This window comes from Simochromis diagramma, unplaced genomic scaffold, assembly GCF_900408965.1.
Source record: "Simochromis diagramma unplaced genomic scaffold, fSimDia1.1 OVJJ01000216.1, whole genome shotgun sequence".
In the NCBI taxonomy this organism is placed as follows: Eukaryota; Metazoa; Chordata; class Actinopteri; order Cichliformes; family Cichlidae; genus Simochromis; species Simochromis diagramma.
In genome coordinates, this window is record NW_024386883.1 from 16,619,666 (window position 1) to 16,635,923 (window position 16,258).

Consider the following 16,258-nt stretch of genomic DNA (forward strand, 5'->3'; position numbering starts at 1 on the left):
ACATTTATGTCCAACAATGCTCGTAGAATATTACCCGTTATATCAATTGCCATTATTACCCGTTCATATTTACCCTTTTACATTCAACCCTACCTGCAAACTACCCAAGAGTTGTTACATTTTTGGTACTTATCTGTGTGAGTACTCAAAGAAACAACAGAGCAGAGTCAGTCTCCCCTCTAATTTCAGGTGGATGAAAAATACTTTTGTCACACTTCGAGTCAGCCAGTGAGTTCAACTCAAATATCTTCACCCGTCTCTCCTCTGTTTGGTTTAGCTGCACGAGGGAGGAAGGACCTTTTTTCTGATTATATTTTTTCCCTTTGGTTTCTAGGGGAGCGCTGCTGGGATCTGAGAAAACTGAATCACTACAACAGTCTCCTACAGGCTAAGACACACCAGCAGTCAGGCGATCAGACCATCAAAATGATACTTTAGTGCAATTATTTAGACTAGTTTACCTCGAAATAGAACCGAGTTGGTCGATAACAATAATCGCCTGTTTGGGAAAACTGCACGCAGACGCAAAAGCGGTCAAAATTCAGCTCGTAAACTGTGATAATACAGTGCAATACTTTTGTGTCGGTTGTGCATCTCCATTCATTTAACGCTCACCAATACAGCACCATTAACTAAACCTAAAAAAAAAGAAAAACAACAACAAGAAAAAAAAAAAAAACTCAGGGTTTCTGCTTGATAAGGTAATCTAGAGCAAACTAATTTGATGACTGCTGCCTTATAAGTGTGACTGATCATCAGTTTCCCAGTAAACAAAAGCTGGCAGCCTCATACGGAGAGCTATAAGGAGTGTTAGGAGTGTGAGGTTGTACAATCCTGGCTGCAAGGCATCAAACACTCTGTACAACAGGGGGAGGTCTGACCCTCTCTTGTGAACATATGTCATGTGCCACATGTGGACATGATGCGACTTACCATTTCTGTATTCCATGTAGTCCTCTTAGAGAAATTAAAGGGGCCACTTTCAGTGTAACCTTTTCTTCATTCAGAAAGCTCATTCTCTTTCACCGTGTCAGGGGACACAACTTATTAAATGTGAGCTATATTGCCGTGTCAGGACGACCAGAATTAGAGGAAAATGATTATACCCCTGTAACACCACAGAAGGAGCATGTCACAGTGGGTGCCATCATATCTAGACAATAAAACCGGATAAAGGTGTTAAGTAAAGCCCAGCTGGTGGCAGGGCTAACGTCTTTCCCCAGAGGGTGTCCAAGAAGTGGCTATTCCTTCTTAGCGGTGACAAGATCTATCGCTGTGCATCTCGATCCATTTCTGCAAGGAAATGTAAAAATCTAGGTGGTAACATTTTGCCAAGCGTGACTCACAATACCACGGGAAGCAAAGCAAGCCATTTTAAATCAAAGGCGCTGCAGAATCGTGGAGACTGCGCACGAGGCGCCGTGCACGAGAACTCGTTTCAGACCAAACATATGTGATCGCCTAATGCGGAAGACTGATTGCTTCCCTGCTGAGTATAAAAAGAGAGCTGGAAGACGTTCATGCAAGTGCTCGTATCCCCAGCTGTCCTGCAGGGAAATATTAAATTGCTTGCAGTTACAAAGACACTGAGTAAATGTCATGGGTAAATTTTATGTGGCCTTTGTCTGGTGCAAAGTTTAGAATTTCTGGAAAAATAAAAGCACTGGAGTGCAACCTGATCTGTATCTACACGTGCACACAATACGACAGTGATCACCTGACACTGATGAATGAATAACTGCCTCGTGCGGTCCAATTATTCTATACGTCCTCGTTGGACTCGAATCATACATCAAGCCAAGCAGGTGGTGGATGATTTCTTTTTTTTTTGGACTCTGGATGTTGTGAGATTTAAGTAAGCGGGGGAAAGTTTTGTATCCAAATGTCTGCAAAGATATGCAAAAAAAAATGTTCAAGGACAAACGACCATTGATACAGACTGTTTATAAAGGCTGGATGTACTTAGCACGTCATCAATCATTGTTCTCAAGCATGAGAGGTGGATTTGACGAAGAAACTTAGGACGCTGGGTGCTCATCCAACAGTGCCTTGGTAATCGCAAAGTAGTCGCACCCTAAAGCATACCCAGATGTTACAAAACAGAGGTCAGGCTGTAATAACTAAGACTTGAACCTAACAACTGAGGCCATAAACTCATTAGGAAAGTGCTTACTGAGGTTAGAGATCAAGTGAGCAGTAGGGTCGCTTTCTCAAGGCTCCGACATGGTCTGTCAATGGTCCTACGCGCAGCTCTCCAGTGTTGCAGCCGTTTACCGTCACCGGGGGGGGGCAGTGTCCCAAACAATCAGTCTAGGCTACTCTTGCTTGTTCTGCTGTTGGTCCATCAACCAATTGTGGAGAGAGGTCATGATTAGTGATGGGTATCGTTTAGGTTTTATCCAATACCAGTACCAAACCGGTACTTTTGAAACGGTGCCGGTGCTTAAACGGTGCTCGAACTGGTGCTTAAAGAATGAAGAACACAAACTTTGTCCAAAAACCTCTCATGTTTAGCTGTTTCCCACTTTTTCTTTGGTCATTTTAGCTTTTTTGGCCAGGGTGAAGGGAGTATCTGCCATCAAACAAGAAGACAGCTGCATGTAACTACGACGGTGTTTGCTAGTTCACCTTACGTGCATTAATGTAATAACGTGGTTAGCCTACTCAACGTAAATTACACACGGACAACATTAAGCTACTCACGCAGAGAAGAACGGCTGCCGCTGCCATCATCATCCGTCATCATTTTTGCCACACTGGCAGGGCTAGGACTCTCCTCTTCGGGTTCTTGGGGGATGTTGCTAACTCCGGGTCCGAAAACAGGCACCACACCCGTAGTAGATGTGCTCGGTGTGAGGTCTCGCAGCAAGCTATCAAATACGGTGCATTTCTCTGCTTTTAAAAAAAACGCTATGCATCGCCAGGTGTTTCATCAGATTCGAGGTGTTACCTCCTTTGCACAGTATCACCTTAAAGCACTTGTTGCAGTACAGCCAGACTTTTACTGGTTACTACCGTTTATGTCAGAACCGATGCAATCATGGCACCGGATACCGGTACCCATCCCTAGTCATGATGCACACAGAGCTTAAGTGAAAGAGTTATGAAAACAAAAAAGGGGGGCTGGTTTAGCTCACTGGGTTGAGTAGGTGACCTATATAGATAAAACTGTTGTAGAGGTCTTGGTTTGAATCCATGTTGAGCATGTTTGCAGTGTTTTCCTGTCTTCTTCATACAATCCTGTCTCAATAAAGGCTAAAAAGCCAAATATTATATATAGTGCCCACTGGAGCGACTGTCTGGGCTTCTAAAGCTGTATTTCTTTGTTCATTAACGTCTCTCTCTCTCTCTCTGTGCTGTTGGAAAGCTGCATGCTAGCATATTTGTGCTGGTTGCATACCCCTTTTACATGAGCAATTACCTGGACACAAATATGTTATCATAAACCATGTTTTATATGTGCAGTGTGTATATGATGCATGTATGCTATTCACTATCAGAAAACTTGGCTTTTTGCAGATAGAAAATGGACTCGAGGGAAACCTGAACACACACAAACAAAAAAAAAAAAAAAAAAAAAAAAAAAAAAAAAAAAAGGAATTTACCCTTAGCAAAAGAAACAAATACATTCACCAGATTCAACCATTTAAAAGTTCAAAGAAGGTCTGACAAAATGGGTTACTGTATAGCATACAAATACTCTACTTTTTTCCCCTGCAGGAAGTGCCCACAAACCCTGAAGCCCTTGGTAAAGGTCTTGCACATCCCACTACATCTGGGAGAGCCAGTCCTTCATAAAAGGTCCATTTCACTGCTGATAGAGGACAACGTCCTTAGAATTCACAACAGCCACTGCACACTCCACAACGCCTCAGAAACAAGAGCTCGGAAAACACAGCTCAGAAAATCGAAGGGATTCAAGCATAGCTGGGTTTCGAAGATTTTGTTTGCTTTTTGTTTTTTAATCCATTTACAATTCAGAGAAATCTAGTTTTGGCTTGTTCCAACAATTAAATGCAGAAAAATCCATTTTAACTGAATGACATGGCCACCTGCAAAAACCTGCGACAGTAATTATGGAACGAGACTGCAAGTAAACCAAAGAGCCGTCTTTCCAGTAACAGCTTCTCTTATTGTTCGTTGCCCTGCTGTTCCGAGTGCACAGATTGGTTTTAGCCTCGAGCCCAACTGTCACTGAAATGAAAAAAAGTATTAAACTGTGCCATGCTCCACATGGATTTACCATTACCATCATCTAATGCTGACGGCAAACGCCATTAAAAAAAAATAATAATAATAAAAATATATAAACCATATGCTTTATGGTGTAAAAAGTGACAGGTACACAAACAATTCAACATCACCTTGATGGGAGCAAAAGCAGAATAACTAAACAGCGCCGCTGACTCATTTGCAGTCACAGAGTGTTAATGGCTATGGATATGCACCTCCTGCATGTATGTCTGCGTTTTTCCACACAAAAGGATGGAAAACAGGAAACCTCTTCAAACACAGCAACAGAGCAAAAAAAAAAAGGCTTCATTTCAACACATGTAAATCAATTAGGCTGGAACATGAGAGCTGGTGTGTCACACTGCCGCTTTGTCTGCTCTCTGTCCAGTGTCTACTCTCAGAGATAGGCTGGTGCTGGGAACGCTGCCAGCTACATCCAAACTATGACTGGGCAAACAGTGCTCCCACATCCACGCTATGCTGCTGACTGCAGACATAGCCCCGAGTAATCAGTGGCACGTTTAATGTAACAGCTAGTCACCATCTATTCTACCCACTTATCCGAGTTCACCACAGTCTTTTTGGATTTCATCCAGAAAGCTGTTCAGCCCAGGTGGTAAGACATCCAGGTCTCACGATCAATTAACATAGTAGATAACTGCCTAAACACCAGCTAAATGTATAACACACTGCCACAGCTCTGTTTCAGTGAAGGGAGAAGTCAATTCAAGGATCAATAGAAACATTTGCTCAACATTGCTTTTTAGATTTCAAAAATTAAACAGTTAAGAAAATAATCAGCAGTTGCCTCCAAAGAAACTGTATAAATGTTTCCCCTGATTTACTGCCATGTTAGAAATATGTTTTTTCTGTATGTGGGTGGAGTTCCATATTATATCAGTTAAATGTGTTAAGTATCAAACTTGTTTTTTTTTTTGTTTTTTTTAAACTAACAAATCTTAAACCTGTATGTAGCATCCTGGAAGTTTCTTCCTGTTAAAAGGGAGTTTTTCCCTTCCCACTGTCACCACAGTGCTTGCTCATAGGGAGTCATATAATTGTTGGGTTTTTCCTCAGTATGTGTTATTGTAGTACTTAGTTGTGTTATGATTGCGTATAGTTTCCGCTCTTCTCCATGTGCAAAGCCTCTCCCTGCACACCAAGCCAAATTTTACTTTCTTCCACAAAAGATAATTTTACTTTTCGCAATTTACCGAAAGAAGCCTCCTGACTTTACTGGAAGTGCAATAAGAGCTTCACAATTGCTAATCTGTCTACAATGACAGAGGATAACGACTCTTTCAGATCAGACTTAAAAGAAAGACAGAAGCTGACAGCTAAAAGCACTGACATTGTCATCCTCACATCCCCATAGCCCACCCACTAATAAAAAAAGAAGTCAATCTTGGAGAAACAATGCCTACAAAAGCACTTCAAACACCACCCTGCCCTAGATTAGACCTCAATTCTGATGCCCTATTATTTCACCGGAGCATACCATTTCACAAGAAGTAGCCAGAAAACTTTTTTTGAACAGCTCTTATCAGTGAACATGCCTAGCTCAAGTGTCCTTGAAAAACCTTAATCCCTATCAGCTCTGAGAATGCTGCTCAGCACATGACCTCTGACCTTCCTGAGGAGGGGGTACGGTGAAGGAAAACAACTGAACAATTACAACGGCATCTCAAAAACGAAAGAAGGAAAAAGTATCCTAGTGCATCAACTGCAAAGGGGGAAAATAATCTTTAGCGTGTTTACAACATTGTGTGCCAGCCAATATATATGAAAATACAAATTCAAGGTGAGAAGAATGAGAAATAATAGATTCATTACAGCACTGGATTTTCCCCAGAGCGGTCTTAAAGTCCATGATATTGCTTTTTCACACCTGGGGATTTGCCTGCTTAGCTCTTCATCCAGCAGGTCTATTGCATTTCTCTTGGGGTATTCTTACAAAATTGTTTATTTAGCATGAGAGTGACAAGGAGGGAGAGGTTTAAAGTGCCGGGATGAGCGCAGGAGGAAGGCTTCCGTGTACAAGTGTGAGAGCGACTTGACGTCTCCGAGGCCAAGAGACTCTGAAACCATCCTTAGGGGGCAGCTGTCCACGCGCCAAATCTGTCCCTGCACTTGCTTTCAACAGCAGCGCCTTTATTGTTCAGGAAGGTGAGCACCCTCCCCACCCCTGCACAAAGCAACGCTGACCACAGGCGTTAGTGGGATTTGTGTAGGCACGCTATTGCAGCATAGAGCACGCTGGCTTTACAGCCTTGGTGAAGCCATCAAGGAGAGTATATGCTTTAGTGCACACGTAGGCGTTTCTTTTGTGTGGTAATGAAACTGAGGCAAGACTTGGTGAAAATGAGTAGGAGAGGGGAGCTACTGTGCAAGATGTCTGAAAGGAAGCAAGAGGTGGTTACACACTGAACATGGAAGGAAAACTGCACTCCGTCTCCATTCGGCTTACTGGGGTGAAGCACAGAAGAGTCCTAATCCGGGTCTAAATATAAGCACCTTTTAAATGTGCCTGCAAATGAATAAACAGAAACTGCACTGCAAGTTGCTCGTCCTGGGGTTGCCTCCCAGCAACACACTTAATCCACGCATTGCAATGTCACACTTTGCTTACTGCTGGAAACAGTCCTGCACCCCTGCTGCTGCTGCTGCATCAGTAAAAAAAATAAATAAAGAGTTGGATATTAAAGGAGGATTAGTGTTTTGGAGTCCAACTAGATCACTGGGACATGTCAGGAAATCATCTTTGAGGATGCTTGATTTAGATTTCATCAGCACATGTAGAACACACTGTATGTGTATCTGCTGTGTAACACACCGTGACTTCGTTCACAAGCAGCAGATGAAATCAGTTCTCCAATATGTTGCGAGTCCTCGAGCATAAGCAACTCTAACCTGATGTGGAGTGGGTATTTTAGCCTTTTTCTCACCTCTCTATAGCATTTGAAGTGTGGCTTTTTTCATGCTTTTGTGACTGTGATGATCATGAGAGTTAATTACATCTGCAGCGCTTTTTTATTCCAATTAAAGTATCTGGTTTGACGGTGTGCCTGCATTTCTCCTCTGGGGAAAAAAAAAAAAAAAAATTACCTAAGAGGGGAAAACAGACCAGGAGTGAAGCCACTGTTGAATTTCTTCAGAAATGTGTAACAGGAGTATGATTGTGTTTAGTGGTGTGTGTGTGTGTGGGTGGGGGGGGGGGGTCAGTCATTTAAAATAAATAAATAAATAAATAAATAATAATAATAATAATAATCAACAAGACCAACTGCCTCTGCGGTGGCATGTTTCAGAAATTTAGGGCCATTGCTTTCTATGCAACATGAATATGATCCTGGAACCCTGTTGGCGGGTGTGTGTTTTGAAGGGGGGGGGCAGGAGAGGAGGGGAGGGGGGAGGAGGGGAGGAGGTAGAAGGGGTACTCACCACATGAAAGCGCCGCCACACAGATGAAGAGAGTCCATCTGAAATCCCGTACACCTGACATGGTAGAAATCCCTGCAGGAGGATGTTAAATCCCAGCTGTTGCAGTAGCCGATTGAGGGTAAATAAACCTCTCTGCAGGTGTTAGCCTCCACACGACGCTGTTGCAGTTCTTCGAGGGTCTTAAGTTGGAGAATGCGCAATAGACAGAATGCAACTGCACGAGTGTCTGAGCGGCAGGGAGTCCGATGTAAATTGGAGGTCTTCAGAAGCAGAAACGTTACTGGCCAGTCTTCTCAGAGTCTTTGCGAGCAGCGAACCTAGGGCACGGCAAAACCGCGTCTTCTCCAGGCAACGCAGAGCGTTTCCCCCACATCAGAGAGCAAAAAGTTCCAACTATCCTGATCCAACCCGGGCAGCAGGGAGGGGGAAAAAAAACAGTGTTCCACAAACGGACACGAGTCCTTGCGCGACACTCGATAAATGGCCCCCCACAAAAAAATATTATAAATCAATGGACATCAGTGGAGAGGTTACGCGCGCCCTGGCTGGAACCACGGGGATGCTGCACGCGTTCTCCAAAAAGGATCAGACTTGTCTGAGCAACAAACGGCAGGGAAAGAGCAGCAGAGTGTCCCTGTGAGGTTAGTCATTCTCCAATTAAAAATTCAAACATGAAATTCCTTGCGCAAATCATGGAAACAGTGTAGAGAGGGGAGGAAAACAACAAAAAAGAGGCATCCGACGGATCCGCACCGTTCTGGCTCAGCTGACACCGACTTCTTCTGCTTTTATTCAACGTCCACAGCCGAGAGAAAAAGGTGGGAATGTATTCTGAGCCGTGGAAGGTGAAATTACAGCTCTAATCAAGCCGAAAAGGTCCGAGTTGGCCGCAAAGACCCGCTTTCCACCCTCCCCTCCCGCTCCAGCTCCCTCACGTTTCCAGTAGTTCACCTACCGCAGCGCGATGCGACGGGAATCATCACGCGTCCGCTGATTAAAAAAAACAACAACAAACAAGGGCACAAATATCCAGAAAGCTGGCACTTTTTAAAAATCGAGTTACTTTGTGATGTTAAGACCGAGAGCCTGAGCGGAGCATCGTCGGTGCCGCTTACCGGGAGTCTGAAACAGAGCCAAGTCCGAAGAAGTCTCCAGTTTGGTGTGTAATTTGTCACCCGGCTTGAGCGCACCTTTCTCAGGTGTTCCTCCGGCAGAAGCAGCTGCTGTGCCCGCTGTCCTCCCCTCAGCAGCCCCGCTCTGGGATTTTAAGTCCGCTCCAAACTAAACGTGCTCACCTTAAAATGTCCAGAGTCGCAGCTCCCGGTCATCAAGCCCGCTGTGGGGTAGAAGACGTGTCCGGAAGTTCCTTTCAAAATAAAATAAATTAGCCTACGTTTAATTCTTATTTTAAGCGATCTGCTAAATTGAGTCTTATTACTCATTTCCAGTGGCTTGATAAAAAAAAAAAAATGCACCGAATATAACCAGCTTTGACAATACAGTGATGACATCATTTAACCCTTAAAAACGTCACACCCCTTTTTTAATGACGCTGAACGAATATCTGGAATGAAAGAGTTCATACCGAAATGAAACCGGTGCCACTCCTCACCTGACCTAAGAGCAGCTAAATGGGTCACAATTAAACCCAGTTTCAAACGGAATTAAATGGAAACGCGTATTTTGGGGCTTTTGATACACGCGTGTTTTCCAGGTCGACCCGTGGGCTTTAGTTTAGTCTCAGCGTTCAGTTAGTCGCTTGGCTTTTATCTTAAAACGCCACACCGAACACTTCCGGTATGGGCCACGTTAGACATAGTGAACTTGACTTTGTTCAAATCTAGTATCGCAGACGAAAATTAATCACGTGAGTGTCTCCACACTCCTCCTCTTCATCCGAAGGGGAAAGTATCCTCACGAAGAAAGAGCCGTCCTCACTCCTGCCTAGTCATGGCCTCACTTTGTGCTTTTGTTTCTGCGTGGATTCTGCTTCACCCCCTGCAGGCTTACGTCACGGTAGATTTCTGTGCTAAGGACTGCGTGACCTTTTATTTGATTTTAATGTCATATTTTTGGAGCCTTCTCACAGCTAAAACGCTGACACCAGACACACAGGTGCACCCAGTAACAATGAACTCATTCACAGTTTAATTTATCAGGTACACACAGTATCTTTAAGTGGGATTCCCACCTATGACCCTTGTCACAGTGCGTGGTTTGCAGTGGAAGGTTCTGTTGCATCAAGTAGAAATTCTGCCACTATGCAATTGAATCACACTCTTGCAGAAAACAGACTGGATTTGTTCAACTTCATGAGGTTGTTCATTTGCATGCATGGCAAGCTGCAAACACATTAATACTGACCGATTGTTTTTACTCCAAAATCTGAGATAATATAACAGAATCTCCTCTAACAGAGGCTAAAACACTTTAAAACTTATGTCTAGGCAGGAGGTGTCAAACAAATTGGTCAGAACCAGTCTGCTAAAGGCTGCAGTCTGGCCATTTGGATGGTTATGCAAAGTGTTCAAAAAAAAAACTTGAAGATAATCAGGGAATCACTTCAGTTGTTGGACTTTTGTTTTTGCTGTATTTTCCATCAGAGTGGATAATAGGAGCAGTTCTCCCACCGTCCATCCATTTTCTTAAGGCTCAGACAACTACACGCTCTCCCATCAGCACCTACAGCCAATTTAAAGCCAGCAGTTAACCGAGCATGTTTGTCTTTGGAATGTGGGAGGAAGCCAGAGTAACTGGAGGAAACTCACACAAGCACAGGAAGATGTCCACATAGAAAGGCCGTAACTGCTGCATCGCCCCGAGTGGCTGTCAAAATAGTTCATTTAAGTGCCGCACAAATCTCAATCTTTATCAGTTTTACAGGCGTCTTACTAACAAAGACAATATGAAAGATTTTAAAAAGACACAAACCACGTCTGCAATTCCACACTGTAAAGTCTCAGGCTGACCATCATCTGTTTCATGCTGTACTTGTACTCAATTAAATTATGGAGGCTATTTTTATTGGTTGTTATGCAATATCTGTGCTACTTCAGATCGAATGCATGTGGTTTGATAGTTTCAATTTAGGCATTAGCCAGTTGCTAAACAATCCAATCCCCTTTATTTATAGAGCATTTTAAAAGTAAGTTTAAAGACAGCAATAAAATAAAATTAAAAATACATTAAATGTGTTAACAAATTAAAGACATACTACATAAAAAATAGTAAAATGTGGAAAAACAGAAATTAAACAGGCAAAAAGAAATGAAAAGTCAATTAAAAATTTTAAAAAATGACTAAACCTGATTATAAAACCTCAGCTCTTGCTTCGGCCTAATATGAGTCTCAACATGGGAACAACAAGGAGCGATTGCTCCGCCGATCTGAGAGACCTTCAAACTTTAAAAGCGCACAATAACACTTTAAGATTCATTCTAAAATAAAACAAGGTGTGATTTTAAATGGAAAACTATAACACTTTGTTTCCCTTCTTTAGCTAACCTACTTTTGCTGCTTAAAGTTCACCACCGTCACACATGCAGGGCTGCAGTAGTGAACCCTGGTCTCTTTCTCTCTCTGATATGAGAGCTGTGCACTTTGTTCACCTGAATGTAATCTACTCAGAGAGCACATCACCTCTTGCATGCAAGAGGGAAAACAATTTAGTTGGATAAAAATGTAAAAAAAAATAAAAATTAGAGGTTACGCCACAAGGATAATCATACATAATGTTACGTTCTGAGACACGTAAGTGTCCCGCAGCAGCTTGACTCACACACGACAGGGAGATTATTTAAAGTGTGTGAGGGAGGAAGACTACTCTCAGTAGATTTTAAAACAGATTATTGGTTTTACTGCCAATTTTATGACATGTCGCTACACAAGACAATAAGCCAAGACTCACATTTCCTATTTGCTCACATGATACCTTCCTATAAAAGAGACAGGAAAGCTCTATTTCCAGTTATATGCTATTTACGACAATATTATATAATATTTGACTGATTTGTTTGGAAATGTTACAAGTGGTTAGTTCATCATAAACACATGTGCCATTTCCCCTTTTTGGGACCTTTTGTTCCATCAATCTCTTTTTTGTGCGCTTTAATCTCTATACTGCTCCACTTTAATATAAAAAAAAAACAAAATGAATGCAAGTCTTTCGCCTCCTCTTTGTCTTTTTTTGTAAATATTAGATTGCTGTTTGTTTGGGAGGAAGAACAAAGCCAGGAAACTGAGCGCACACAGCGTTAGGCCCTGAAACTAGTAACATGTGATGTTGGTAATGTTCAAGCTTTTGGAAGATGTTTCTATTGTGCTGGCTTTGTGTTTGATGCTGGGCACAAAGAGCTCAGTGAAGCACTTTTTTTCTAGGGTCCAACTTTGCTTTTAAAATAGCCTCAGATTTTCATGGCATTGACTTCACAAGACGTTGTAGCAAACTCTTTGAGTTTCTGCTCCATCCTGACATGAATGCATTAAATAATTTCTGCAGATTTGTCAGCTGCACATTCATGCTGCCAATCTTTCGTTCTACCACATCCCAAAGGATTTCGACTGGATTTAGATTGGGTGACTGGGGAGGCCACTAAAGTACGCTGAACTCACTGTCATGCATATGAAACCAGATTGCGCTGGCTTATGCTTTGTGACATGCTGCATTATCATGCTGTAAGAAGCCATTAGGAGAGGGTAAAATGTGGCCATGAAGAGATGCACATGGCCAGCAACGATACTTAGACAGACTGCGGTATTCAAGCCACGATTGATCAGGATTCATGCTGATCAGGAAAAGGGACCCAAATGTGCCAAAAAAAATCTATCCCAGACATCATGTCCTGTTGGGTTTCATGCTGTTGACACTGAATTCTGACCTACCATCTGCATGCCTCAGCCGATACAAAAAATAGGAGTCAAAAATCAGATTCACCAGACCAGGCTATGTTTTTTCCCCATTCACCAACCCGATCTGGTGAGTCTGTGCCTCTGATTGTTGCTCTTGGCTGACAGGACTGCAACACAATGTGGTCTTCTGTTAGTGCCCATAAGCCGCAAAGGCAGAGCATGTTGTGCATCTCAAATAACGCACTCCAAGGAATGTAAAACACATCAGCAACGTCCAAGTGAGCCAGCACAAACTGTTCATATTTGACTTGTTTATTGGTTTGCATCACAGTATGGTTCCATGTTTCAGTACAGCGCTTTCATCAGAAAGTTAATTAGGACCAATTATTTAGAAATCTGATGCTCTTTTTTTTCCCTGAATCTAATGACAATCACACGTATAGAACAAGCCCATTCAGAGTGCAACTTCCCCCGAAGGGCAAGGGCTATGGTCATAGGGCGTCATATTGGAGAAAATAAAATATGTGTTGCGCAGTTCTCTCCAGGCCCTTTCATATGATATATTACTCAATATGGTTTCTTGACATTTTTTTTTTTCAAGATCAACAATGGAGGTCAAGGTCAAATGCTTAGCCAACCCAAGTACTCATGTCCTCCGAGGCCTAGAATATTATTGTAGTTTGAAGACGGTCCATAAGAGATCCATTGACCTGATTTTCACCAGAATTAAATCAGCCTGAGCTGTTATTGGTATCGACCATCACGCAAAATTTGGAAATGATATCTTGAAAACTGTGAAGGCTCCACTGCTGAGACAAAGAGACAGAACCAATCACATACTCCCTCTCTTCAAGTAACACCAGTAGCATTGTACATTACAGGTTACCGCACCAGATCATTTACCTTCTTCCCACCCTATCTTCCGTCATACCAACCCTCTGCATGTCCTCCTTCACTACATCCATGAATCTTCTCTGAGGTCTTTTTATTTCCACCTGGCCGGCAGCTCCATATTCAACATCCTTTATCCAATATATCCACTAAACCATCTCAGCCTTTCCTCTCTAACCTTGTCTCCAAACTTCTCAACCTCTCTGGCATAGTCATTTCTAACCATCCCAGTCACTCCCAGTGAAAATCTTCAACAATACCACCTCCAGCTCTGCCTGCTGCCCTTTTCTTTTAATTGATGACACCATCTCCAAACCATACATCATGGCAGGTCTCGCTACAGTCTTTTAAACCTTCCCTTCCGCTCTTACGGAAATGGTGCTCGACAAATCCTGAAAAGAAATCTGCTGCTGAATTCTGAAGCATTAAAGATGTTGCTGGTTGTCGTCCAGACCAAAAAGAAGCAATCACGAGCCAAACTGTGGGACTCGTTAGCCAATCCTGCACTGGCGCATGCTCACAGTAGCAGTTCGCAAAATGTCTCAACCGCGTGGAGGCAGGCATATTTAATTGTTATCGTTCCAGTCAGAGGCTACTGTTGGATTGTTTCATCTTTCTTGGCCGACCATATGCGCACCATATGCGTAGCATGGCATTCATTAAGTGCTCTGATGAGACGCTGATAGTGTTAACACTCTGGTGTGAGCAGCTATTGTAGCTGTGATGTTGTCAAACTGTGCACATGTGTAGTAGAAGTATATGGTGGAAAAAGAGCTTTTTATGTTTTGTTTTGGGGCAATAGTGCAAAACTATGAGGAGTATTTTTGTTTTTATTTTCAGATTTGAATTAGGTGCGGACACTTGGAGTATTTGCAGAGGCTAAGTATCTTTGTCTTTTATAAAATCGACATCACGACTATCTCAGTCCCACAGACTCTTAATAAGGAGGAAACATGATTCCACACAGAGTTTTTCACATGCATAAATAATATTTTCCATACAAAACAAACTGTACACAAAAGTTTGACATTGTGTCAGAGGAAGAGCCTGTATTCTCTTTAATGGCCAGCAGGGGCTAACTTCACTGGCTGCAAAAAGTGGTCCACTAGCATGATTTACAACCTCTGTAAACACATGTCTGATAAGTTCATGACCTCTATCACTAGTTTCAAGGTTACTGAATGCTGCGTGACATTCATTTTCTAAACTATGGCCCTTCAATGACTGACAGGTTCTTTCAGTGTCCCTTGGTTTTGCAGTCAAACTCATCCCCTACCTGCTGTCTGGCAAAAAAGGTTGTAATGATGATGGTTAGTGAGGTCACAGTGGCTTCAATCATCTTTTATATAACATTCATTGTACAGAGCACACTTTTATGCTCTAATGTTATTGTTCATCAAGGAGCTGATTGGTTCTTTGGTGATTTATTTGGCTCACACTGTTGTTATCAGAGGTGCTGTAGTCTTTCTTTCAGATCATACCAGCTTAGCTACTCTCCTCTGATCTCGCTCATCAACAAGATGTTTCCTTCTGCAGAGGAACCGCTCACTGGCTGTTTTATTTTGTTTTTAGCACCGTTCAGATTAAACTGAACCCCAGGAGATCAGCAGTTTCAGGAAGACTCAGAGAAGCCTGCCTGGCACCAACAATCATGTCGCAGTCAAAGCCGCAGAGATCACATTTTCTCCGATGTTTGATGTGAACATTACACAAAGCTCTCGATTTGTATCTGCAGGATTTTTGTGCACAGCTGCTAAATTATTGGCTGATTGGATAATTGTAGTAATACATAGGTTCAGTTTGCGGTTTCCTAATAAAGCACTGTGTTTAATGAGGTCTTCAGACACTGTTTATGTGGTGGGGTAATTAATGATCTAGCAAGCAAGGAAAAATTTAAATCAGTGGACAAACCAATCATATTTAATTTCTTTCCTGCTGCTTGCTTGTAATTCGGTAAAATGCAGAGCAGTGTGTCTTTTTTTTTTTTTTTTTAATAGCTGTTTGCTGGAAGAGGCTAACAAGTACCACTGTGCCCAAAAGCTTAACACAGCTAATTTATCACAGCCACTTACACAAATCAAGTCACTTGTAATTTTCCAGTTAGAACACCTGAGCCACAGCGTAGCAGGAGGCAGCCAGGTGAGAGAGCAGACTGTGTTTCCCCACCGCACCAGCAGGAAAGCAGAAGAAGAAAAAGGTTTCTGCAGGCTCGGTGCAGGTATGACGTGACTGTTAATAGCGTCTTTGACTCTGCAATCTGTCACTGCACCCTTTGAGATTTTTTTTAATAAAAAAAGACTAATTGTCAAAGTTTTTCTCCCCTCCTTCAAACTCTTACACTTTGCAGAAATTTGTGATAAGTGCATTCCCACCGGGGATTGAATAACTTCTGCTATTAAACCAGAAAACTGAAGTGATTTTGTAGTAAAAGAAACACCATCAAAATCAAAGCCTCCGTCTCTCTATTGTTCCTTCTTAATGATACTTCTCTAATAGATGAATTTCATCTAAAGTGCTAACAAGTCCTCCTGAGTGTAGCTAACACGTTTCCATCTGTGAACAGTCAGTGTTCGCAGGTTTGTACATCAGATTTGACGCAGCATAATGGATTAATATCACAGCTTGTTGTCCTAAATACTACTTTGTATTACTGGGCACTGCTGTGCAGCATTGATGCTAGTGTGCTGGCTAATACACTGTCATTTTCACAACATGCTATAAGCTCAAGCAGCTGTTTGACGCAGCTTTGTGTTTCCACTGTCAACAACAGTTTCTGTGTTTCACAGTCTGACTGTGCCAAAAGGGCTGCTGTCCTAAAGCGTGTGTGTCTGTGTACTTTTTCTAA

General features: G+C 42.3%; 1 protein-coding gene across 1 annotated transcript in view; it reads right to left on the bottom strand.

Moving 5' to 3' along the window:
* Positions 1–9,023, bottom strand: part of tmem132e (transmembrane protein 132E) — a 409,943-nt gene extending 400,920 nt beyond the window's left edge. The window contains exon 1 of the mRNA XM_040032498.1: positions 7,675–9,023. Within this exon, the coding sequence (XP_039888432.1) occupies positions 7,675–7,735 (61 nt within the window). The 5' untranslated portion in view covers positions 7,736–9,023. The remainder of the gene's footprint in view (positions 1–7,674) is intronic.
* Between the last annotated feature and the right edge of the window lie 7,235 nt (positions 9,024–16,258).